At 38.4% G+C, this 27,571-nt stretch overlaps 2 protein-coding genes and 1 long non-coding RNA gene across 5 annotated transcripts in view; 1 reads left to right on the top strand and 2 right to left on the bottom strand.

The window, feature by feature from the left end:
* Window positions 1-8,286: 8,286 nt before the first annotated feature.
* Window positions 8,287-19,586, bottom strand: LOC110839712 (tubulin-specific chaperone D). Its single transcript, XM_087349937.1, has 8 exons — window positions 17,171-19,586; window positions 15,147-15,240; window positions 13,192-13,567; window positions 11,798-11,925; window positions 11,179-11,284; window positions 10,871-11,060; window positions 10,471-10,611; window positions 8,287-9,125 (listed from the first exon to the last, which is right to left on the bottom strand). The coding sequence occupies exons 2-8, from the start codon at window positions 15,206-15,208 to the stop codon at window positions 9,082-9,084; spliced, it is 1,047 nt and encodes a 348-aa protein (XP_087206063.1). The 5' UTR covers window positions 15,209-15,240; window positions 17,171-19,586; the 3' UTR covers window positions 8,287-9,081.
* A 112-nt stretch (window positions 19,587-19,698) lies between these two features.
* Window positions 19,699-24,981, top strand: LOC110839711 (uncharacterized). Its single transcript, XR_002546601.2, has 2 exons — window positions 19,699-19,961; window positions 24,380-24,981. It is a non-coding gene; the product is annotated as an uncharacterized LOC110839711 (long non-coding RNA).
* Window positions 20,001-27,571, bottom strand: part of zfh1 (Zn finger homeodomain 1) — a 651,615-nt gene continuing 644,044 nt past the window's right edge. For all 3 annotated transcript variants that reach the window (XM_087349799.1, XM_087349855.1, XM_022084146.2), the window contains one exon: window positions 20,001-27,362. The gene's annotated coding sequence lies outside the window, so the exon portion shown is untranslated. The remainder of the gene's footprint in view (window positions 27,363-27,571) is intronic.

The raw sequence follows: 27,571 nt of genomic DNA, 5'->3' as shown, positions 1-27,571 counted from the left end.
GGGTCCAAGACAACTTGTAAATATCTTAAAGAGTATGAAAGAAATATTCTTGCAGTTAATGACCACGTTTACCTGTTGTTGTTTTTGAGGTTTATTTACTTTTTCTAAACCTATCAAATTTTTTCAATTGAACTAACTCGCTGAACTTGAGACAAATAATAAGGAAAAAAACATCAGAGACCTGTACAGAGGCATTAATAACTTTAAGAAAGGATATCAACCCCAGACCAATTTGGTAAAGGATGATAGTGGCAATTTGCTTGCAGATCCAATAAAAATTGTGAATAGGTGGAACAATTTCTTTATCGAGCTCTTAAATGTTCATGATACTGGTGATATTAGACAGATTAAAATGCATACAGCTGAACTGTTGGTGCCAGAACCAGGCTTAGATGAAGTGGAACTAGCCATTGGGAAGTTGAAAAGTTATAAATCTCCAGGAATTGATCAGATTCCGGCCGAATTAATTAAAGTAGGTGGCAAAGGGTTGAATATGAGGATCCATAAGCTTATTCAGTTAATTTGGGATTAGGAAGAGATGCCACTACAATGGAAGGAATCCATAATTATTCCTATTCATAAGAAGGGGGACAAGACTGAGTGTGGTAATTACCGAGGAATATCGCTGCTATCAACCTCATACAAAATTCTATCCAACATTCTTTTGGCAAGATTAACCCCATATGCGAATGAAATTATTGGGGATCATCAGTGTGGGTTCAGACGAAACAGATCAACGATTGATCAGATCTTTTGCATTCGTCAGATACTAGAGAAAAAATGGGAGTTCGGTGGGACCATACATCAGTTTTTTATAGATTTCAAAAAAGCCTATGACTCTGTGAAGAGAGAAGTGCTATATAATATTCTTATTGAATTTGGTATACCAAAGAAGCTAGTGGGTCTAATAAAAATGTGCTTAAATGAAACCTGTAGCAAAATTCGAGTACGTAAATATGTATCTGAGACATTCCTCATCAAGAACGGTCTAAAACAAGGAGATGCTTTGTCTGCCTTGCTCTTTAACTTTGCGCTAGAATACGCCACCAGAAAGGTCCAAGGTAGGCAGGAGGGTTTGCAATTGAATGGGACACATCAGCTATTGGCATTTGCTGATGATGTAAATTTATTGGGGGACGATATAAATACAATAAAGAGGAACGCAGAAGTTTTACTAGAGGCTGGTAGACAAGTGGGGCTGGAAGTAAATTCAGAAAAAACTAAGTACATGTTAGTATCTCGTCATCAGAAGACAGGCAGGCAAAATTATCTTAGGGTGGCTAATAAATCCTTTGAAAGGGTTACAAAGTTCAAATATCTGGGAACAACAATAACAAATCAAAATGACACTCATGAGGAAGTTAGGAGGAGATTAAATTCTGGAAATGCTTGCTACTTCTCAGTCCAAAATATTTTGTCTTCCCATCTGATTTCTAAGAACTTGAAAATTAAAGTATACAAAACAATAATCTTGCCCGTTGTTTTGTATGGGTGCGAAACATGGTCTCTCACTCAGAGGGAGGAACACAGATTGCAGGTGTTTGAGAATCGGGTGTTAAGGAGGATATTTGGGCCTAAGAGGGAAGACGATGGGGCGTGGAGAAAACTGCACAATGACGAGCTTAAAAATCTGTACTGCTCCCCCAGTATTGTGAGGGTGATTAAGTCGAGAAGAGTGAGATGGGCGGGACATGTAGCGCGCATGGATGGGACAAGAGTTGTGCACCGGGTACTGGTTGGGAAACCTGAAGGGAAGAGACCGCTGGGGAGACCTAGACGTAGATGGGAGGATAATCTCAGGCGGGATCTATGGGAGATAGGAGTTGAAGGAAACTGGATTTTGTTGGCCCAGGACAGGGTCCGGTGGAGGGCTTTGGTTAATTCGGTGATGAACCTTCGGGTTCGGTAAGCCATCTAGTTAGTTAGTTAGTTAGAACTAACTCGCCTAACCTGCCATGACGTTGGAATTTCACACATATTGACTTACTAGCAAAATTGCAAAATTTACTTCAAGCCTCCTTTCATTACTTTTAAATTCATTTCCTTTTACACAGAAAATATTTAATATTAATAATTGACTTCTTACATTTATGATGGAATGTTACCAAATTATAACTTGGAGTAATTCAATTTGTATTTCTTTAACTACAAAGAATGTGTAAATATGAAACGCAGGTGTTCTTATAAAACTCGAACACGTGTAACAATCTCGGCTGGCATGCCATAAGGTTCATTTCTCAGTCCTTATGCACGCCTGAATGAACCGTATTGCACTCCATTCCTTTACTCACTGTTGCGTCATAATTCTGCGCCAGATGATTACACGGAACGCTCTATATTTATTTAAGGTCCTTTTTAATATTATCCCGCAATCTGCGTCTGGCCGTACCAGGCGACTGGTTCTCATTGCGAGTATAACACCGCCAGCCAATCGCCTGATACGTGAGTCGAGCCAACTTAATGCGGGCGAAATAAATTGTCACGCGTGGTAATTGGCGGCGTGGCTCAAGGCCCAGGTTCGTTCCCTGCAGAAGCTCATCCGGCCTTTCGACTGCTGATCGACGCGATGCTCTGGTTTACCATTCTCCTCACCTGCTCGCAGAAACTGCCGGCAGGCACTAAAAATCACGAATGCCTTATTTAAGGCAAGATTAAAACATGGCTTGCGTCCTCCATTAGCTACCACAGCTCTAATTTCGAACGCCAAGGCCTACTTAAAATTCCTTCCGCTGCCTGTTCTATCCGTTCTCATTGCACAAGTACTCAGTTAAGAGACCTAAGATATTAAAATGTGTTGATAAATCTGACACCAAATGTAATAAAAATGTTTATTGTAAGAACGAATAAAGCGCTTAAATATTAATTTTTCCCTGTCTTATTTCCACCAAATGCAAATTAATTGGAGAACATGGCGGCTAAGTGGGCTTATTGACGTAAATTATTATCAGTTAAGGGAATTAACTTCGGTAATGATTTATAAGCCATAAAACTATAAACTTAGCTGTTCATTGTAATGCAGATGATGACGTACACATAGACGAAAATTTAGGAGTGCAATTAACCCTCTGACGTCTTCCTCGTGGTTTGTTTCGTCTCGGGACGCCGATATAAGGTCGATTGGAAATCATAAAGTTCAAAGAATCGTCACAAAATCATCTTCAGATTCCCGCAGGTGAACAAGTGAGTTTCAGACGATTAAAATGTCACGGCTGTTAAAAAGGCGATCAGGTTCAATGCATTTTTATTACGGGATTCCAGAAAAATGTAAGCTTCGGTGAAAAAGTTGCCTTGCTTACCTAAGCATCAAAATCTCTTTCTTTCCATCACATCACAAACTATGATTTTTTTCAAGGGTCGCTGCTAATGTTAACAAGTTCGTATTGTTACAACACGCTTTGGCTACAACGGCCGTCCTCAGGTAACAGCTGACGTACGGTTGTAATCATTTTCACGAAGATAACGATTATAGCCTATATTGGCAGCACTGATCATTAAATAAGCAAATAACTTCATCACCTGGAGCGGAGTCTGTCGCCAAACTAAATTTATGATAAAACAAACAATTAATATCTAAAGGTCACGTCATTAAAAAACTGAAATACACTGAACACAGACACAAAAATAAATTTCTACAACGTCCATTCCAGAAGTCTCCGGTTGTACTTCATATTTCACACTACATTTGAATTCGCGACAAAATAAAGTACTACACCTAAAGAACGAAATTTTTCGCCTTTTTAATTTGGAATTTTAATCTGATCACTGTTTTAGTACGTTAACAAATCGTTTTTAAAATTAAACAAGTATAAAAGACGACGTTATTTTTAAACAAGGGCAAATTAATTTGCAAAATTTACTTCAAGCCTCGTTTCATTACTTTTAAATTAATTTCCTTCTTACAGAGAAAATATCTTACTACAAAAATTTTTGATTCCCCATTGTAGTCAAACGATTTGTAGCCAACGTAACCAAGCCCCCCAAAGGGGGGTTGGTCAAGTGTTTTAACCCCCCGAATGGGGGGGTTAGTTTATTTTCTTACTCAAGATTTTAAAACGCAACCAACCCCCCCGAATGACCTTAATAGAGGAAAGGAGCGCATTGCTCTAGTTTAATATTAATTATTGACTTCTTAAATTTATGATGGAAAGTCAAAAAATCATAACTTGGAGTAATTCAATTTGTATTTCTTTAACTACAAAGAATGTGTAAATATGAAACGCAGGTGTTCTTATAAAACTCGAACACGTGCAACAATCTCGGCTGGCATGCCATAAGGTTCATTTCTCATTTCTTATGCACGCCTGAATGAACCGTATTGCACTCCATTCCTTTACTCACTGTTGCGTCATAGGTTACGTCTGCTTTGTTGTGTTGGTATAAATAGCTGTCCACAGAAAGCGAACTACGTTTAGAGGTCGCCCAAGGGCAACCGAGGGCGACCGATATTCAGCAGGCCAGCCGAGGCCGTCCCCAAAAGACGGCCAAGTCGGCACAACGAGTGGTTAGACTACTCGGCTACCCTGACTGAGGTTTTCCGTGCTTTTCCTCAGTTGTAAGGCGAAGCCAGGGTATAACTTAATAGGGGCACGGCCCGCCACCCCCACCCCGATCACGGAGGCCATCAGCTGAAGTGATCTTTTCCCCATGCCGCAGAGGCCTTCAGCCGAAACGGCCCCTCCCTCTCTGGGTTCAAACCCCGGAGATCCAACCAACCAAATTCCTTTGGACAACTTGCCTGACAGGATGACCTCCCATCAGCAGCAACGGATCCCAGTTGTACTGGTCGAGGCTCCCGCCACGACAAAACCCCGTTAGCGGTAGCAAAATTTCCGTTTTTTTTAAATTAAGACCGTTTACCATTTCCAGCAATGCGCCTTGTGCGCAGGAATGGTTTCACCTAGGTAGGGACGATGCTTGCGCTTGCGCAGGCCTCCGCCCTCAGTTAGCTTCTTTGGTTGGTTGTTTGGTTGCGAACTACGTTTGCCACCGTACGGACCGCCCGACGCTAGGGGGTGGCACAGCGATCCTTGTCCGCAGGGGCATTGATCATTACCCTGTGCCGGTATCGGGTCTACAACAACTAGAAGCAACCGCCATCCACCTGGTACTGGCAACCAGGAAAGTCAAGCTAGTGGCGGCATACCTCGCACCCACCCGGCCATGGATAGAGTCGGACCTGACCGAGTGCTTGAGCGGGGGTTTCCCGGTCCTCTTGGCTGGTGACCTCAACGCGAAACACACGGACTGGAATTCTAGCCTTATCTCTACTAGGGGCTCGCTCCTGCGTGATTACGCCAACAGAAATTCCTGCTTCATCTACGGGCCGGATTCTCCAACCACGGCTCCCTACACACACAACGCCACACCTGACGTCCTTGATATTGTCCTCATCAAGGACTTCGTCCTACCGGTGCACCTGACTGTCTGCCCCGCACTCAGCTCAGATCACCTGCCCGTCCTCGTCGACACCACGTGCCGATCGTCCTTTCAAAACATGCCTGATCGCCCGGACTTCGCGAGAATGGACTGGTCTGCATTCCAGGCTTGCCTCGAAAGCAGACTACCGGGGAACCCCGTGGTAAACGACGAGGAAGAAATTGACAAGTGCGTCTAGGAGCTGACCAGTGCTATCCTGGAAGCCACAGCAGCGTCCGCTCCCAAGCTTCGACCCCGCATTGACAGGCGACCGCTTCTACCCGCTAGTATTCGAGATGAAATACGCCTGAAGAACCGGCTGAGGAGGCGATGGCAGGTCACAAGAGACCCCGCTCTTAAGACCCAGGTCAATCGACTCCAGAGATCGGTGACCTATCGTCTCAACGAGTGGCGGAACGAACAGTGGAGCGACACGCTCGAATCCTTGGACTGCGAGGACCAGTCGCTTTGGAAAATGACCAAGCGTGTGATGCGAGTCCCCACTCCGTCGCCCCCCTTCTTAGTGATGGGAGGACTGGCTCTCTCGAACCTCGAGAAGGCAGAAGCCCTAGCCGACAGCCTTGAGGTCCAGTTCCAGCCGGTAGACTACCCGTCGGACCTGACTACAATTGACATGGTTAACGAGGCGATGCGAGCATACGAGTATGCCCCTGTAAATGAACCAAAATTAACCAGTCCATCGGAGGTCGCCCAGGCCATCAAGGGACTCAAGCTTGGCAAGGCTCCGGGCCCCAACGGTATACCGAACAGGGTCCTGAAACATCTTCCACGACGCGCGGTAACCTTTCTCACGAAAGTGTTCAACGCGGTCCTTCGCAGGCAACACTTCCCCTCGGCATGGAAACACGCTCGAGTGGTGTCCATACTGAAGCCGGGGAAGGACCCCACGCTACCTTCTTCCTATAGACCCATCAGTCTTCTCGACACGGTCGGCAAACTCTGCGAGAAAATCCTACTAACGAGGGTCCTACACGAGGTCAGTGAACGCGGGCTGCTGCGCAACGAGCAGTTTGGGTTTCGACCCAGACACAGCACATCGTTACAGCTGGCTCGCCTCGTCGAAAGGGTCAACAGAAACCTTGATGAGAAGCGGCTAACCGGCGCGGTTTTCCTGGACGTGGCCAAAGCCTTCGACACAGTCTGGGTCCAAGGCCTCCTATACAAACTGACCGTCCTCAACTTCCCGTCGTACTTGGTAAAAACCATCTCTTCCTACCTCGCTGACCGGACATTCCAGACATCCTTCCAGTCGGCCACGTCCACACGTCGTACCATGCGGGCTGGAGTTGTGCAGGGCGGAATTCTCTCCCCTGTGCTCTTCAGTCTGTATGTCAACGACATACACACACCGTCCCGCCACGTCGAGTTAGCACAATACGCGGACGACACGGCTCTAGTAGTCACGTCCCGTAGCCCAACGCTTCTCGTCAGGTATCTGGAGACCTACCTCAGTAGACTTGAGCTCTGGCTCAGGGCCTGGAGGATTGCTATCAACGTCTCGAAGAGCACCGCGGTTCTCTTCATTTCCGCGAGAAGACACATCCAACAGCCCCGAGCAGTGCAGTTCCTCGGACAGCCGATCCAATGGGTCAAAACAGCGCAGTATCTGGGGGTCACCCTTGACGCCGGGCTTACTTGGTCGGCGCACGTCAACCAAGTGGGAAAGAAGGCAGCGCAACGATTAGGTGTGCTAGGCCCGCTTATCAATAGGAGAAGTGGCCTGTCAATCAGGAACGGTGTACTACTCTATAAGCAGCTCATCCGTCCCATAATGGATTACGCATGCCCGATCTGGAGGTCAGCTGCCCACAGCCACGTCCAGAAGCTGCAAGTTCTGCAATCCAAGTGTCTTCGAATTGTTACTAACGCGCCCTGGTACGTTAGTAACAGGCAAATACATGAGGATCTGGGGGTCCCTTTCTTTGCCGACCACATCAGAGCACTAACTGAGAGGTTTGACTCGAGGTTAGCTGGTGTGGGGAACCCCTTAGTTCGGCAACTCGGAAGACACTCGTGCCGAATGAGGGCTGCCAGAGTTCACCCAAGGGCAACCGAGGGCGACTGATGTTCAGCAGGCCAGCCGAAGCCATCCCCAAAAGACGGCCAAGTCAGCACAACGAGTGGTTAGACTACTCGGCTACCCTGACTGAGGTTTTCCGTGCTTTCCTCAGTTGTAAGGCGAATGCCAGGGTATAACTTAATAGGGGCACGGCCCGCCACCCTTCCCCCCGATCATGGAGGCCATCAGCTGAAGTGATCTTCCCCCCATGCCGCAGAGGCCTTCAGCCGAAACGGCCCCTCCCTCTCTGGGTTCATACCCCAGAGACCCAACCAACCAAATTCCTTCGACAACTTGCCTGACAGGATAACCTCCCATCAGCAGCAACAAATCCCAGTTTGAATGGTCGAGGCTCCCGCCACGACGAAACCCCGTTAGCGTTAGCAAAATTTCCGTTCTTATATTACGACCGTTTACCATTTCCAGCAATGCGTCTTGTGCGCAGGAATGGTTTCACCTAGGTAGGGACGATGCTTGCGCTTGCGCAGGCCTCTGCCCTCAGTTAGCTTCTTTGGTTGGTTGGTTGCACGCTTTTTAAAAAAAATGTAAAACTGTAAGATTTAAATGTATTTTATATTCGTTAAATGAGTTGTTTTTTATTTTTTTGTTAAAATTTTTCAGCCCCATTTCTCGAGACTTATTCGGCCTGTTCTTTAATAATCACACGAATTATTTGTTTTAATCGGTTTGAAAGAGTGGTTCGAACATTCTGCTTGGATGATTAGAGGAAAATGAGAAGAATAAAGTAAAAGAGTATAAAATAATTTATTTACATTTAATACATCCGTAAGAGGCCCAAGCCAAGGAACTTGTAGTATCACAGCATTTCTGCCATACAAAAAATGCTACTGTAATGATGATGATGATGATTATAATAAACAAATGTTTCAAAGAAGAATGGATGAAACTGCATGAAATGAGACGCAAAGTAACACTGTTCCGTAAGTTGATGTGACTTTGTCACAAATTGACTAGAACAAACATAATATGAACTTAAAACACATTTTGAAATATGACTTGCAACTGACAGAAAATTAATTTAATAATTTTCAAGCAGCTTATGAGGTTTTATTAATTTATAATTTTCTTCTAAAATTAATATGCAAATTCTATAGACCTACATACGCAGCTTACATTAGAGTAAATACTTGATGGTTCTCGAGACATATACAGCTTTTGAATGTCATTTACCTCATAAGCTGCATTTTTTTATAATTAAACAACTAAACAAACACAGAAAAAGGATATAAATATCCTTTATTGATGAGAACAAAAACTCAGATAACAGAAACCACTGCCTTCACATTAAGAGCTGGAGAGGTAATGATTTCTGCACTGGGACGAACTTTCTTGCTGCCGCTACAGACACAGTCTAGGGTAAGAGGACACCCATGAGGTCACAAAGTCTGTCGCGCGTTTGTATCACAATCTCTACGTCTAGCCCCCAGTTGGTCTCAAGCAGAGTGCTCTTGACCTCTTCCAAGTTCCGTCCAGGAATGACACTGCGCTCCCCATAATCCTTTAGCGCCTCGTAAAGTCTGGTGGCTGTTGTCTCTCGGACCCATGAGGAGCGATTGCATAACAATTTACACAACTGCACCAGCGAGCAACTGCAAACTTATCCATTCATCTGAAATATAAGTCCATTTCATTATGAAAACATATGAAACAGCAATTCCATGCCATTGCCCTTCCTAATTTCTTCACTGCATACATTTTATTAGTACAAAATGCTTTGGATGAGTAAATAAATTTGAAAATCTTTCTTTTCCTTTTATTTTTCATATTATTTTCTACCCTTACATACACACTAAGATTCAGAATCTGAAAGGTTATTAGTGTAATTTTCTGTAATCTGTTCATATCTAAAGAAGCCATGGCTGCAACATAATGACACGCCTAAAAGTCAGTACAACTTGAAAAACTAAGCTATATCTTGTGATATCTTACAGCAAAAATTATATTTAATGTAAGAATGATCCTCTACAAAATGTCAAAAAGACTGCTGCATAAACACACGATTCTCAAGGCTGTAAAGTTTAAACTTGCAATAAAGCAAGTTCTATTATGGAAAAAATTAATGCTAGTGCACCTTCCATTAGTGCAAACTCCACAGCAAAAGAGTTACAAAGCTGAGAGTATGTTCAACTAGACAAGAAATTCCCTCTCTACAATATTCTCAGGAGCCTGCGACTAGTCCCTGTTTTGGGACGGATGAATGTAGCCCAGAGCCCACCTTAGGTCAATTTTAATATTTTTCTTCCATCTACACCTAGTCTTTCAGGTGGTCTCTCCCCTTACGGCTTTCCAACCAAAATTTTGCACATATTTCGCACCTCATGCTCCTTCATTTCATTATCTTAACAATATCTGAAGAAAAGCAAAAAGTACGAGCCCTTCATTATGCAGTCTTCTCCAGCCTCCTGTTACTTCATCCCCCTTAAGTCGAAATATTCTCCTCAGCGCCTGTTCTGAATAACCCTCACCTGCGCTCTTCCCTTAAACTGTTCATTTGTTTAAAAGTTATTTCAGTAGCTCAGACGAGACAGCGTAAAATGATGACAGAGAACAAAGAATTGGAAAGGATGTGGAAGGAAGTGGTCATGGCCTAATTCAAGGTTATCCTGGCATTTGTCTGGAGAGAACAAGGAAAACCACAACAAACCTCAGTCAGTCTTTGGGCTGGGCTAAGATTTAAACCCAGGACCTCCCAAATACAAAGCAAGGATGGAGCAAATTACATAAAGTGGAGCATCAAAGATTCACACACTTTGCCAAGAAATATTAAAGCAATCAAGTGAAGTGTAATGGGCAGGACATGTAGCACACAGAGGAGGTGAGAAATGTTTACAAAACTTTAGTCAGAAAACCTACAGATAAATTGCCACATGGAAGGATAATATTGAAGTGATATGTTTTAATACAAAGCAAACAGCATAATAATAATAAAAATATGAAATTCAGCCATAACTTACCCCTAATTTCTTCATTAAGGAATTCCATGATGTCCGCAGAACATCTTTCAATCAGATATCTGCACGCCTGTTCCGAAAGTGGAGACTGGTGACTTCTCAGTCTAGGGACCAGACGCCCAACCCTATCTAAAATTATTTGTCCTACAAAGAAATACATCACACAAGTTCCATGAACTGCATAACAATGTCACATTCAAACATAAGAAATATATATATATATATGACTAGGAATAATGTTGTTTAAGTCGGTCTTTCGGTATGACACAAAAAAAAAACAACTACAGGATTTGTACAGTTGGGATTTCACTGTACATGATACAAAGATTTCTAAAAGTCCAGGAACAGAAACCACAATGTGGTCATAAACCGCTGTTAAATGTGCCTAAAAGTAACAACTTACCAACTATGTTTCGTATAGTTCGATTGGACTGTGCAGCCCTAACAGCCAGTGCAGACAATACTTCAGCGATGCCCAACACTGCACCATGACAAGTATTGGGATCAGTGAAACGTGTCAGACGTAACAAATCATAGAGAACATATACAACTGTGTAATATTCAGGGGCTAGTGGTGTCAGATTGTGAAGTGCCTGTCCAACAAACATTTGTAAAAGATACTTCAATTCACAGAAAATGTTGAAAATGCAAGTTTCTAGTTCTTGTGTCTTATAAAAATGCCCACACATACGTAAACCGAGTCAAATTCACCTCTGCAGCAAGTTTCCTGATGGCTATGTCCCAGTGTCTAATCTTCGTTTTCATCAAGTGATTGATAAGGTACAGTGCTTTATCTTCAAACTGAGCAATATAAACACTGAAAACAAAAGTCTTGCACCATTAAATGCCTCTTGAAATAGCGTTACGTAAGTACTGTCATTCTTGTCGAACCTTTTACTTACATGAACTCTGACATCATAAATTATAAAATTAATCTATTGTTGAAACTGATTATGTAATTGCAGTGTGAATAACAAGTCCACTTTTTCTTGCCAAGTACAAAGAGACAAAAACTTCTTAATGATCATCAGTGGGCAATAAAAGCTATTCTTAAAAATAAAAAAACTGTAAGAGACTAAAACATAATAAAATATTCTCGGGCGATCGGCCGCTTCAAACGGTCAAACAATAGAACTGACGTTTGAAGCGGCTGATCACCCGAGATGATTTTATTGAGTTATGTCACCGTGAAAGCTTCAAATCATAGATTAAAACATAATTACAAAGAATAAAGTAAAAATAATATGAAAACCATCACACAACTCAACAAACTGCAATACTAATTAATAAAATGTTCCTGTTCTATTATAAAACAGACAACAGACTGTACCTTATGTTGATAAAAGCATCGCTCGTGCTGGTAACATCAAGTCCCTCCAATGAGGGAAAAGCATGAGGTAATAATCCTCTGTCATTATATTCTCTCAGCGCATACAAAGCAGCTCTCCGACAATCGGTCTAAATATGGAAAAAAGAACCAAGAATGTTTACACTATTGTTGTGACAGCTATTTGATCCACATGATGCTTAAGTACAACATTAACACCTATAAGGATGAATATCGAGTAATAGTTCAGCGACAGATTATAATACTTATTCAGTATTAACATCTTTCTGAACTATTAAACAAAATCGAAATCATGCACTCAATACTAAAGTATAGTTTCCACATACATTCTTTGCACTTTGGCATTCTACATGCTCCTATATAGTCTGAATACTTTTTATCACTAAATAAAAATACACATAAATTTTTAACATCAATTTTTGCCATTCTGCTTTGCTATTTAATTCATTTGCCAGAAATTAATTGCCGCGAAGACAGCACGTTTCAAACAGAGGGCCACTGCTTTATGTTAATATATTTCAATACGCGTAATAATTTCACTATCTGGGTTTTGTATATCCCACAGGCATGTTACATGTTTCCTGCTTTAGATATTTTGAAGAAATCCAGCCACTAAGTAACAGAGTCGCCTGTATATGAAATAAATATATATATCAACATCTCTTCTAACCAAATACTATAAAGAAAACTATTAATTAAATAAAATATTTTATCATCTTAAAAAAAACTGCACACACATCCAGAAATAAACATGCATTTCACTGTTCTTAGCCTTTATCAAAGCATCCTAGGTTGATATCCCTCCTTAAAATTAATTTATATAAGGTAGTTGTCTTTGATTTTTTACACTGTTCATTTCTATCTCACCGACTATGAATATTAGACGTCAAGCTCTTTTTAATCTTTAAAGTTTGGCTAGTTTCGCATATTAGGCTGATACAGCTAATCCTGTTTATCCGGCTTTGGCTCTCAGAAGGCTGTTACTTCACGGATTATTACACACCTACTCATTCTACTAATCTAAATAATTCTTTTTATGAATCATGATTTACTCTGTTAAATTTTGTGATCTGATACTGGTCTCCTGGGTTATTTCAATGTGTAGTCACGTGGTTGTAACCAATGTTTTAGAGGGTTTAAATGAGAAGCTGGTGGTTATATATGGTTGGGTGGAAACATGAAGTACATTCCACCAAAAAGTTGCTACAGCTGGGATACAAAACAGAGTATGAACCCAGGAGTCCACTCTCTAAACTCAGATCACTGTAAAAAACCTGAAATCTAACATAAAATAATCATATTAACACACGTGCCATCCTAATTCTTTTGTCATTAAATTTCAGGCTCATAAAAATGAATCTGCAACGAACACTTACCTCTCTGTCAAACACCACTGTTGCCATCAAGGCTGGTGCAATTTCTTCCACAAATGGCTGCAGTATATTAGGTGCATATGCTTCTGCAAATGCCCAGCAGGCATAGCATGCAGCATCACGGACATTTGCTGCCATTATGGGAACATGTGATACATCACACTCCAGAGCTCGAAGTAAGATATGTACCACAGTATTTAGTCGATGTTCTCCAAGTCGTCCATTGCGACACAACTCAGCAAACATAAGGCATCCTCCGTACAATGTCTCAATAGTCCGACTTACATAGACCAGGCGCAGAACTATATTTACTGTACGGTCTGCGTCTCCCATGGAAAGGGTTGCCGCCAGTGTTCTGATACTGTCTGCAGCCAACGACCTAAAATATAACATGACTGAACATAACACCTCTTTCAACCGCTGAAACTGTAAGTCAGTCGCATATGAGAAACTTTACTGGGGTTACAATAAATCTGAACCACATACTAGTATTATCATTTTAACATCCCTCACTTCTGTTATTGTGATCACATTGAATGCAGCAATTCTATGTTAGTAGTAAAGTACATATTTGGCTGTGGAGAATATTTGGACTGAAGACTAGAGGACGTTACACAAGGACGAGCATCATAAGTTGTACTCCAAGTCAAAGAGGATGAGATGGGCAGGACATGTAGCCTGCATGGGAGAGAAGAGGAATTCATACAGGGTCTTGGTTCGCAAGACAGAAGGAAAGAGACCACTAGGAAGACCAAAATAAAGGTGGGAGGATAATATTAAAATGTATCTAGAGAAACAGGATTGGAATCAGCTGGCTCAGAACCATCCACATTTGCAGACACTGTGAATGTTGTTCACAAAGCAACTGACAGAAATTCAGGTAACTCTTTCCAATGATTAATGCATGAACACATTTTAATGAATTATACATAAATAACTGATATTGCTGTTGATTCTTGTCTTCTGGATGAAACGTGTTGGTGAAACAAGTTGACGTGTAAGTACATTTCAGAGAGAAACATACCGTCTCCATCATCAGGGCCATGACGACCTCAAATCTCATGAACTAAAATTGTTTCTACACCATTTACAATATACGCTTTAAGAGAGATTGTAAACAGTGTACTTTTGCATGAAAAAATTAAGGATGATCTCTGAAAAGGCGGATCTTTACAGATAAGGCAGTTTTCCATGAGAGCGGTAGGGCCAATAGGCATAACACAGTTGAGTGGGTTACAGAAAGCCCACACTCCACTCTCTTGGGACTTTTCTTCTGGTCTGAGGAAACAGTTCATTCATTTGCATACTAGTTCCTGTTTGAACAGCAACACAAATTAAATACAGCGGGAAGCACTGTTTCCGTCCTGCGGTATATAATTTCTTGGAACTGACATCTGGCAATAACTGAGGCTACAGGGAGGTTCTAGCATTCAAATTCCCAGAATCTTGCTACATAATTGCAACATCACTAATGTTATTGTTGTAAGTGTGGCTGAGCCAAGCTTTTAATGGGGTCTTGTATTTTCTGTGTGAACTTGAAAAGATTAAAAGAGGAAGTACTTATTGTTTACTTCAAGCTATTTCTGAATCACTAACATACAGTGACTGAGGAAAACCACAAAAATCCTTAGTCAGATTATACATCCTTAATAGTCTACATTTTATTCCAAAATTATAGGTTAAAAACTGTAATAGATAAACCACAATTTATTTTATGATATTCCACACTTTAAAGCATTTGAATTTGATTTCATTTGGCCACATGACGTTGGGCGAGTAAATTTAAATTCCCTTACCTTAAAGGTTAACAATGCTTTCTAAACTACGTAGGTTATGTAACATTAAATTGTAGGATGTGAAAGGTAGCAGTCATGGCCTAACTGAAGGCACTGTAAACTAAATCTGTAACATTTCATTTCATTGCACATGCTGAGTAAAAATGGCCCTGAAAGACCTACCTAATTACAGGATCAGTGTGTCCGAGATTCTGTACCAGTCCTACAATTTGATTAGGCTCCATTTCGTGAAAATTTCCGCAAGAGAATATCAGACCTTTAGACAGAAACACAGTCAATGACAAAATAAAGCAAACAGTTTATGCAAGAACATGTGACATCTAGTATCGTCCAAACACTTCACAACAACAACACTAGCAACAACTTAAAAGTAACAATTATTACTTACATACATCTTTATTACATTCCATGGATCCATAAGTTAGTCAGATGACAATGGGATGTAGAATAAGTCATAATAATACAATACATGTTATATAAATACAAGTCACACTATTATATAAATGTCACAAAAATAAAAACAAAGGGTTCACATGAAGTAGAGATAAGTTACAAATATATCCACCTATTATATACAATAGATAAATTACGACTTGTAAACATTAGATATTCTTTGATAGAGTAAAAGGAGTGTGTAATTAAGTATATTTTCAATGCTGGTTTAAATTGTGCCTTTTTGTTTACAAGACTTGTGAGATTTGATGGTGGACTGTTGAAAATTTTGATTCCTGCATAATATGCACTCTTCTGAAAGCATGAGGTTGGCAATTGGTCTATGAAGCTGATTTTTATTCCTTGTGTTGACACTGTGTACAGCAGAATTAGTTTGAAAGAGTTCTTGGTTATATACAATAAAGTTCATTAATGAGAATATGTATTCACAGGGTAGAGTTAAGATCTCTAATTTCTTAAATAGACTTCTACATGAATTTCTAGGTTTTACACCAGCCATTAATCTAACAATTTTCTTTTGTAAAGTGAATATCTTTTTGAAGTTTGATGAATTTCCCCCCAAAATTATTCCATACTTCATTAGAGTGAAAATAGGCAAAATATACTGATCTGAGTGTCAGTGTTGCTGACATGCTCCACTTAACTTAGGGGTCAGTTTATCAATACGATTTGTCCAATTCAGGTGATTATCAATTTGCAAAACCCAGAAAATTTGTATTTAATGACTCTTGTATATACCTTCCATTATAACCAATAATTAAAGCAAGTTTAGGTGAGTTATTTGTTAGAAATTTTAAGCTGAATTACACAAATTTCTATAGCCTTATTTAGTTTAATGTTAATCCACAAACAGAACTACTTCATAAGATAGTGTAGTTGCGTCATATTGTGACTTATTAATTAAAATTAATTATTTAGTTTTCCATCAAATCACAATGTATTTAAAATAAGATAATTAAAATAATTAAAATATCATTCTGTGTTCCGTATCGAATAATCGCTTTACAATTGGAACAGTTACAACATGTTTCGGTTTTATTAAACCATCATCAGGTGTAAAATTATATTAAATTTAAAACTCAATTACAATTTTTTCTTTCTTTCGTAGTGTAGTTTTTTGGAGGTCGTGTCCAGATATTTTCATATAATGGATCAACTTTATTGTTTGAAGTGATGCATTTGATGTTTACATCAGTCAGAGATGAACTGATGTAAACATTGTCTGGAGGAGATCCAGTTACACAGTAACAAACCTTGTTCAGATACGGTAATACTTCCGGATCTCCTCCAGACACAACTGCGTTGTCTTGTTCATCTCTGACTGATGTAAACATCAAATTCATGATTTGACGGAAAATCAAATAATTAATTTTAAGAACTATTTCAATTAATGACAATCACAGCAAATAACCAAAAGTAACCCCAATTCAGTTACACTTCACTCACGTATTTCCACAAAGAAAACGGAAAGGAGTTCGCCTACTATCACCTATCTATTTTTGAGAAAAAAAGTTAAAATATTACGTGAATTTGGATGGTCGCTTGAAAATCAATATGGCGGATTGTTTTAAAAAGTTATTAGTTCAGAATATTAGTAATTATTATATATTGCGTGCCTATAAAGTAAATGCAAATTACATAGGGATAAAACTAACTATTTAATTAGTGACACTGACAAATCTAATATTATATAAATTGCTACAGATTTAAAAAATACATATGAAACAACACACCTACGAAATTAACAGTCTTCCACCACACACGTAAGACGCATAAGAACGAGTCTCCAGCTCGGTAGTATGGTCGGAGAATCAAGTAGCCTGCTCCCTGTCCAGAGAAGTGCGAGAACGAGAGTTCGGGGATCAAGCAATACAGTCAACCAATCAGAAGACATAAATCTTCATACTCATCGCCCTGATGATGGAGGCACGGCACGGCACGGCACAACAACCCAGAAGACAGAAATCTTCATTGAATAAAAATTTTCTTGGATATTATCCATCGTCTAGTCAATATAAAACGTAAAACGACGTTTCGGAGATGGGACTCTACGTTTACGTTTTATATTGACTAGACGATGGATAATATCCAAGAAAATTTTTATTCAATTGACTCTTCACCATCGTCAAGAAGTTTTAGATTAGAAATCTTCATACTCACCGCTGTGAAAACCTCAAATCTTACAGACGTTGACAAATTTAATCTAATGCCATAGAAACGTGCAACAGTAAAGCGAAACATAACTAAATTATTTTTATCATATATCTTACCAATTCTTTGTATGACTTTAACACCAAACTTCCTGACAAGTGTATTGAGGTTCTGTTGCTAAGATCTACTTTAACATTGATTGACCGCGAGGAAGGAGCCGTGATAGCTCAGTCAGTATAGTGACTAGCTACGGGCTGGACGACCGGGGTTCGATCCCCGACGGGGGCAGAGGATTCTTTTTCCTCTATCCTCTGCGATCAGACCGGCTCTGGGGCCCACCCAGCCTCCTCTACAATGGGTACCGGGGTCCTTTCCCGGGTGTAAAGCCGGCCGGGGCGTGATGCTGACCACTCAACCCCATCTAGTGCCGAGGTCAAGGAAGAGAGGAGCTTTACCTCCACTCACCCCAAACGCCTACATGGCGTATAGTGGGACAAACTTTACTTTAAATCCTCCCGTTTTCCATGTTTCAAGATCGCTGCAATTGATGCTAAAGATCCACACTGTGCAAACACTGGACTGTCAGAAGAGACAATCCACTGAAATGAACATGCATTATATAATGAGGATGCGATATTACCAACAAAATAGTGTTTAGCAAAATATTCAACTACGCATAGAAAATGGGTAAAAATTACATTCATGTATATGTTCCAGAGGAACTTTTTCAAAATGATGAAGGCTAGCTGCATGTGTCCACAATCTACCTGGGTACAGTAGGGCCCCACTTTTCAATTGCGTGCATATGCCCCACGTCCTGAGTCAGAGAAGTGCGTCCGGCGCCATTTTTAGTCTGTTTACAGTTTACTTTCATGTCGTTTTTTTTAGGCCTAGCGCTATTATGCACTTCCTATATGATAATGTAAACATCTTATTAGGCTTTGATATGCATTTGCAATTGAAGAAAGGCAAAGATACACTTTTCGGGGGGGTCTGGTCCCTAACCTGCCGTATATGCGGTGCCCTACTGTATCATTACCACCAACCAGGGCCTTGGAGTCGGTACTAAAAACTCCAACTCCTTCACAAAAGCTCAATATGTATTAATAATGGTAAACCTACTAAAATGGTAAATGGTACCATAAGAGATTTCATCACCACCACATGAATCATCAGGCTACTTTTTAGACGTATAACCTATATTTAAATATTAGTCTAATGGTTATTGCAGAAATCGGTTGATTTGTAGACAGTTTGTATTCTTAAAGTACCGGAGCCAAAGTTACAAAGCATTATTCCCACACCATGTGGCTCAACGCGTCATTGAATCTCCCTAAGCGTGAAGCCGCTGGTGGCTCACACGGTACCGAAAGTGTTACAACAGTATTTCCTTAAGATTTTATATCAAGGTCAGAGTCGAAGTCGGTACATTTTTACAGACTCTGACTCCACAGCCCTGCTACCAACACAAAACAAACTATTTTATGTGAAACTCTGTATCACTCATTATAATATAGTACTGTGTAGGAATTTGTATGGTCACATTTTATTCATCTATCTACTAGCAGTACGAATGATTTTCGATTTTGAAGATCTGATCTTTTAGAATCATGAAGTGCACCAGGCTAATGCAAAGACTTTTACTATCTGTCTTTCACAGAAAATTTGACAAAAATTATTTCACTCGGTCTGAGGCAGTTAACAATAACACCGTGCAAAAGTGTCTCTGATAACATGGGCAATAACATAATCCACACTACCGATAACAGAACACACAACTGATATTCAGGCACAACATGGCCCCAGAAGAAACATGCACATGGCAGGGGCATGCGGTGAATGTCTGTGGCAGCTCTCGGACCAGAAAGTAATTCATATCCTTTTGGCCACATGGGATTGCTGTGTATATATATTGTGAAGCTACAAGATATTTAACTACATGCTAAGGTTGTGGTTGTTTCTTGGCTCTACAACCCAGTTGTGGGTTGTTGAGGGTTTTCGCAGGCTCATTTTTCGTTGGTTTCTTGGTCTTTTGAGCATAGTGAGTGACCAGCTCACTGACTGCACAATTTCTACTCACTCATGATTTGACTGCCAGAGCCATCTATCAATGAAGCAGTGAATCAGGAGAGACTTGGGTGAGAAATGGCGGCTGAATTATGCTTACGGAACATCTCGTATCATGCTCGTAAGGTTCTTTTACATGCCGTGAATCTACGACATGGGACCGCTGATTTTACTTCCCCTCCGAAGAAAGTTGTGCTATGGATTTTTATCATCCTTAAAAATCCATCACCTCTACCGGGATTGAAACATAAAAACCTTGGGTCCAGTGGCGAGCAGGCTAATCCACCAAGAGTGACATATGCTAAGGTACGCATTGAAAAGGATTCATAGAACATTTTTAAGAAATAGCTTTGATCACAAATTTATTTATACATTATGATTTAAAAGGTACAGAATTGAACTTTTGTAGTGCCCAGACTGCAATACTTCAGCTTTTACAGAATATAATCATAACCTCTGTACCGCCCACATGGTTATCCCTCACAGTACTTTTGGGACACATTAACATATTATAAAATATCCCCTTTATCGTAATGTCATGGTACAGAGCAATATTTGGTTTTGCATACCAAAACACAAACAGTGGCAGAAATATTTTCTCCTTTACCCAATTAAACAACTGAACTTACTTAAAAACAAAAAAAAAGTCATAAATAAAAATGGCAATAAGAGTTAACATTATTGCACAAAGAAGGTAAATAAAAAAGAAGATATTTATATGGTTTTATGATACATTCTCTTTGGTCACACTAGCTTGTATTTCAAATTAAGCTGTTTATATTGATTTTATTTTTAAAAAAGTGAAGAAACTAAGTATGAAACCTAATAAAGAGAAAAAATAATGTGTATACATATAAAAACATTATCACACACAGAGAATATATCTGGTATATTATATAGAACATATGTGTTCGTTGTTTCCAAAACCTCAAAAAACATTACACATGTACATTCTTCTTATATAAAAAATTATACATTGTTCATTATATAAAAAACTAAAATCTCATATCAGGCATCTCTCATCAGCACGTGGATCACATAGCCTCTTTTAACAAAATGTTTTCAAATGCACAAGCTAAGGTAGAATTTACATAAAAACAACAATTGCACTGGAAGCACATTTTAAAGATAAAAAAAAAAGACAAATCTATATTCCCACGAGGGATCACCATTATTGTTCTGATAAATAAGGTGTCGAGAGAAATGTAGTGTAAAGTTGTGAAAACACAAGAGAGAGATATATATATAAATGTTTAAAGAGATCATCAGGACACTGTTCTACGTACAAAGGCAGGAGATGGAAAATACAAAATTCAAGTGATAAATTATCTGTATCAAGATCTGAAACAAGTATTTGACTTTGGTTGAAGTGGTTTTGTTTCTTGTGACTCTTAGTTGATGAGATTACCCTCGAAGCACAAATAAATTTCCATATTGTGTAGAGGGGGGAATTGAAGTGATGTCCCTGTTCACTAACTTATGATAGGTTACCAAACTTTTTATATACCCCAGTATAAATTTTCTATTTGAAAAGACGTGAACATATTGAAGTAAGACAAGAAGACGGATGAATGCTCAGAGACAGAGAGACCATGCATTACAAAGGAAAAGGAAGAAATATAAGTTACATATTTGTTTTAATTAAGATAAAGTTAAAACAATAAATGTATCAGAAGGAATGAGTTAAGGAAAGGGGTGATTTTTGTGTAACAGTTTTACATTCATTTACAATTGAACATTTGTTTTTAACCCCTTATTAAAGATGAGACATTAAGAACTATTATATATATATATATATGTATTATATCTTGCTCCGGATAGAAAAATTCTACATTCTTAACACAAAGGGAAAGATATTTAAAAATATGTACCGTGAGCAAGGGAAATATTCATTATTTACAAAAGTTTCGGATTATTAATATCTTTGGGTCCTCATCAGTATTTCACCCCATTTATTTAATATAATAATTATAATAATTGTATCTCATTGTGTATCTATATATAATTTCATCTTTCATTTATATTTATAATATATATATATATATCACACACCTTGTGATTCTATGAAATCAATATTCTGTATTTAGGCTGAAGAATAAAAAAAGTCCTTGTGCGCATGTGTGCACCATAAAGTGCACATACACAGGATGGGAAACTGCTCCACTTGGCCAGTCAGTTCCATCAACATTGGGCATGATACATGCGCACTCCTGATTATAATAATGGCTTAGAATCAGGCAAAGGATATAAAAATTCTTCTCTACATATTATTGTCAAACCCATATACACAGCTCACACACTTGGAAGTATCAACAATTCGCTTCGCCACTAAACTGTTCCTGGAATGATGAGTATTTTGTTTGCTTCTTTCAAACAACAAATACAATATGTCTATACATGGGGTTCCTTGCATGTATCGTTGATGTGAGAGTGTTTAATGCAAAGACACTTTGATTCGTTTTTACAGAGTAAATGTGTTTTCACTCTGTTTCTGAACTATAACTGTAATATTAATAATCATAATTTATCTTAAATCTCCTCTGAGAACCACAGCACACATTTTAGACAAAACCTGAAGTTTATTTGAAACACGAAATATCATATGTGTATGTATATTTGTAAGCATTTTGTTATGAGAGAAAGCTCGATCAAATATATCCACAAATAATTAAAAAAATTAGCTATGGAATTATTGGTACATTTTACTTTGTTAATCTTAAATGCCTTTTTTTAACATCACGCATAGGCCTATAACACATGTCATACTGAAAAACAAATGCTTCAATTTCTAGAGAAAAAAATATCTGTAGTGAGCTCCTGAGTATTTGTGTGAGATTATAACAAGGCTGGGATTTAGCAAGAGCGTGTACATAAGATGGGGATCTTAGGAAAGGTAAACTTTTGGTTTTTTTTATGTATATCACTGTCATTCAGCTTTTATATCATGTGCACCTCAAATCCTACTTTGTTTTTTTGTGTTTTTAGTTTTGTTAAAGTGAGGAGTCTATTTGTATTATATTGTCACAAGAACCCACCAATAGCTGAGATACAGAAGTCACAGCTAGACATGAACAGTATTCTGTTAACTAGTTCAATCAATGTCAGTTCTGACCCTGCAGCTAGCACAGAGACATCATTGGCAATTCATAATTTATACTGTTTAATGTCTTAGCCTTGAATGGATCCATTACAGTTCTCACACTGAAGTTGCCAACATACGGCAAAAGTCAAGATAAAACATTTCATATCTGGCAATAATATATTTATGTATCACATTATGCCTCCTCAACATTTTTCTTAATCTCTTATCCATCTCTTAAAATGTAGGAGGCGAAGTCAGTGTGGGACCTGTTACAGACGCAACTCACAGCACTTTCTCTATTGTGGTTCGTATCGTTCCGCACATTTTGTACATACCATTCTCCATAACAACAAATCATGTAACAAAATATTGTATTAAAACAATTGGCACTAAAATAATGGACATATGCAATTAATAATCATATGTGTAACTTTTACAAAACTATCTGAAGAATTACTCTATTTATATACATAAAAAACTAAGATATTGCATCCAATTGTCACTTCCACCTTTACGAACAGAAATAATTCTTTGGCGCCATTACCAAACTGTTTATGCTTAAAGAAATTCTGAAACAGTTATTTTACATACTAATATTACTACTGGCTAATGAAATCCCATTATCATGAAATCACATGTGGTAATACAGATCTGATGGAGTAAAGCATCTTGCAGCCAATAAGTTCTAAGGCCTCATACATAAACAGGTCAGAGTTCTAGAAATCCCCAAGGATCAAACACGGACAATGATTCAAATGAATTTCTGTATTTGTAGTACGCCTAATATACAAGCAAAACCCATTGTGTACTTTGACAAATTATGGCAGAATTATTATCCTTAACAACTTCCTTAGATCAATATTTAAGTAAATCATAGATTGATCAATTCATGTTATAAAAAATTATAAATATTTATTGAACACTGTACTTAAACTTTAACAAACACGTAACTTTTATCATTCATTTGTCAGCTGGCCATGCATACCATTAACATATCTCTAAGCTATTCACCTGGCCTGACAAACCTGTGGTATATATGTCCCCCGTTACTTTATGAGGTTAAAGACAATCTAAACACTAATTATGTCTTTTATATCACCCAATTATACTATGGAAGTACAGCACACTCCCTATTATCTGTGTGTGATATATGATTTGAAGCTTTCACGGCAACGTAACTCAATAAAATCTTCTCGGGCGATCAGTCACGTCAAATGGTCAAACAATAAAACCGACGTTTCAGGGACCGTCTCTGTCCCCATCATCAGGGTTCTGATGTGGCTGAGTTATGTAGTTGTCTCCATACATATACCAGCCCGGCCAGTGATCATGGCCGAACCCTAGCCAATCACAACTGGTGGGCGGAGTCAAAAGCACATGCTCTTTGGCCTTGCTCTCTATTGATCTTAAGCCCGTTCTGCCCCTGAAACGTCAGTTTTATTGTTTAACCATTTGACGCCACTGATCACCCGAGGAGATTTTATCTGTGTGCGGATTATCAATGCATGACTTCTGTTTTACATAAATGCAGACGTGTGTGAAGCAGGCATTTGACATCTTTACATATTTGTTTCGAGGGTGGAGTATAGTTTTGGAAGGGTGTACAGAAACTGTGGTTGAACAATGCCTTTCTCTTTTTCAGTGCTCAACCATTCAGTGATGTTTGAGGGGTTGAAAAGGTTTGTTCCAATGGACAAGGCAGTGGAGAGAGAGAGATGCTTCAGCTGCTTATTCTTTTTAAAAAATTAACATGCACATCAATTCCACTATATTGCACTGTGCGGCAATTTTGTGAAAATGATAGGTAACACTTGTGTATCCTAAGGAAGTTGGCTTAAAATTGTAAGAAAATTTTACTGACAATAAAATCAAAGCTCGAGTTAACTGAAAAATTTGAGAATCGAGAAACAGAATCAGCCAAAGATAATAGAGGTAGGGAACGAGTGACTGTGTCCATGAAATTACTATTTGGCTGAAGACAACAAAATAAGAGCATTATGGAAAGAAATTGTGGTGCTGGATGCTTGCTATATAAGGCATATCCTTTGTTCTGGTAACAAATATATTTTTATGTTACTGACTGTATAGACTATAAGAGGTCCCAGAACCTTTCGAGCAAAGAATACTTGACATAAACCATATAATTTGCCCTTTCTCCATCAGTTCTGTAATACACATTGATATTTAAAGGAATGGCAACTGAATGATGATTAACAAATAAAGTAATTGCCCTTGTTCTATAAATATTCTCCTTCTTGCATTCCTGACCCAGATTAAATTGCACTTTCAAGTAAACATTCGACTAGCTGGATAACTTACATTGCATCTCGTCATTTAGAAATGTACATCAGCTGAGGTGGTGGAAGACAATTGATTTTTATCTTATTGGCAATTTTATTTTAATCATTGGCACATTATGACTTTATGGCAGATTACTAAATTTTTGTTAATTCTGGACATCTTTGAAGAAGGTGCAGATGAATGAAAATATGTTTGCAGTTCATAATAGCTGCAACCATTTCTCATCTTCTTTTCACCCTAAATTTAAATTAATTTTTTAAATATTTCTACTGCTTCTCAGTTGGCCAAGAACATGCTGAGTATTATTTTACAGGTACTGTAATCTCTTATACGTATGTACACAATGAAGAAAATACATTCATACTTCCTTAATTGAGGACTATAGCTACAAGTAAGATAGCATCCCTCCATGGAGAATAGAAGGAGGGACAAACGTTTATGGCACACACTTTTTCATTTTAAAAAACTTTAACATTAACACCTCTTTCTTCGGTGTGTTTTAAATAAAGACAATGTAAAAGTTTCACAATGGATGGACGTACATATTTACAAATGAATAACGCTGTAAAAACCCTTCTTTTCATAACATCAGTTCTTCATATTGGTTTCTAAACTGAGCCATTCCTATGAGTCATTTGCATTCTCCAAATTGTTATGTAATGTGATATTGGAGGTATAAGGGTCTTAAATTCTTAATCAGAGAGAGAGACAAAGGGAAGAAAAGTTTGAATATTTAAATATTTTTAAAAGGATTCAAACATTTAAAAGGGATATAAACACTCCATCTTGGTGAACAATTAAGGGATGGAGGACTTGTTTTTCAGTAACTACATATGAGTTATATATAATAAAGTGGGATGTCTACTGAATCTAGGATCTCAAAAAGTTTCTTGAAACACTACTACATTGTGAAGAATACAGGAACTCCACTAAACAGTTTTTCACTTTTTCTGTCACGGGTCAGGGAAGCCATTAAACCAGTGTGTATAAGAGACACAAATTTTGATACTACTGCTGTAAGTGAAGTGAGAAGATACTGTTTATCATTTTAATATAGAGCCTTTCAATTTATTTTTTCTGCTGAAGCATGTGTTATCTCTACTGCAATATCAGAGGAGCTACAACACATTTTATTTTTTAACATTGTACACAAAAACTTTTATAACAGCAACTTCTTTGAATAATGTTAACATATTGATGAAATATGAAGGTTTCTGATGACAGTGCATTATCTGTAGATTGTAATTTAAATTACAATCTTAAAAATTGCATAATTAATAATAAAAACCAATTTCCTGACCCGAGCACATGGCAAGATTACACACCATTAAGCGAATTTTAAAAAGGAGATGAAAAGTCACTACTTTACATTGGTATTAAAATGAGTAAAGGGAGAGAGAAAAATATGATAATATATTTTTAAGAGGAAGCAACAATGAACAAAGCCTGAGAAACAGGAGGCTTTCTGTTTACACCTTTGTACTAAAAGGGTAAAAAAAAGTATGAACCCAAATATTAAAGCACATTCTAAATTGTGCAAAAAGTATTGTAAAACATATTAGGACAAGATGTAACTTAGAAATTTATCTTAATACTGAACATGCCCTACATAACTTTTGGAACTTTTCATTTTGACCTTTTAACATAAGTCAAGAAATGAAAATGTTTTATTATAATGGTAACTCAATTTGTGGCCTTATGTTGGAATTACACAACAGTATACTACAAAGTCTTTACCTAAATGCTTTGCAATTTATTACGCAAGTATGCCAGTTTCAAGTGACAATAACTTATCTGATACTGGCTACTGATTTCATGCATCTTTTTAGATGAAATATAATGTTTAAAATGTTCTGTTGAAAATTTATGGCCAGCTGTATGCTCCATACACCATTAAGTAAAGAATAAATTTATCCTGCATGTCAGATGTAAACATCAAACAATAAATGTTACATTTTTAATGGCTAATTACAGAGGCTTTCTATTTCTCAGGTGTGTTCATAGGGGATAATGTTCATGTAAAGGGGGTTTGATGGAGGGGTGGAAGCTGCTGACTCTTAGGTTAGTTAGCTACTCTCTTATTATGATCCATTCACCCTCTTTAACATAGAACCCCTGATGAGATGAGATTACTATTCAATCTACACACAACGACGGGTAGGCAGATTGGTTCCATAGTTTTATTCCAGACTGTAAGGTTGGTAGTAAAATCCTCTTCCTCAGTACTGCCAGTCCCTCTTCGTATTCTTATGCAGCTTGAATTTTATATTCATACTTAACCCATGCTTTACCAGAGCATTTGGTTCAATTTCCGCTCACAAACACTGAAACATAGATGGGTTCTCATCTTAGAGAAGACAGTCATATTAATAATGCCTCAGACCAAAATGGAGGCCTCATCTCAATATAACGCGAACTTTGTAACAAAATGACACAATCGTTTTGCCGAGATCACAGATTGAAACATGAAACATGAGTACCTTCAAGAAGCACAGATAATAAATATTAAAATTAAGGCTGGGATTATCATTCA

The sequence above is a fragment of the Zootermopsis nevadensis genome, unplaced genomic scaffold, assembly GCF_977971745.1.
Source record: "Zootermopsis nevadensis isolate Lab colony 2312 unplaced genomic scaffold, Znev_1.0 Znev_ptg000001l, whole genome shotgun sequence".
NCBI classification, from domain to species: Eukaryota; Metazoa; Arthropoda; class Insecta; order Blattodea; family Termopsidae; genus Zootermopsis; species Zootermopsis nevadensis.
This window is presented reverse-complemented; position numbering and strand designations above follow the sequence as displayed.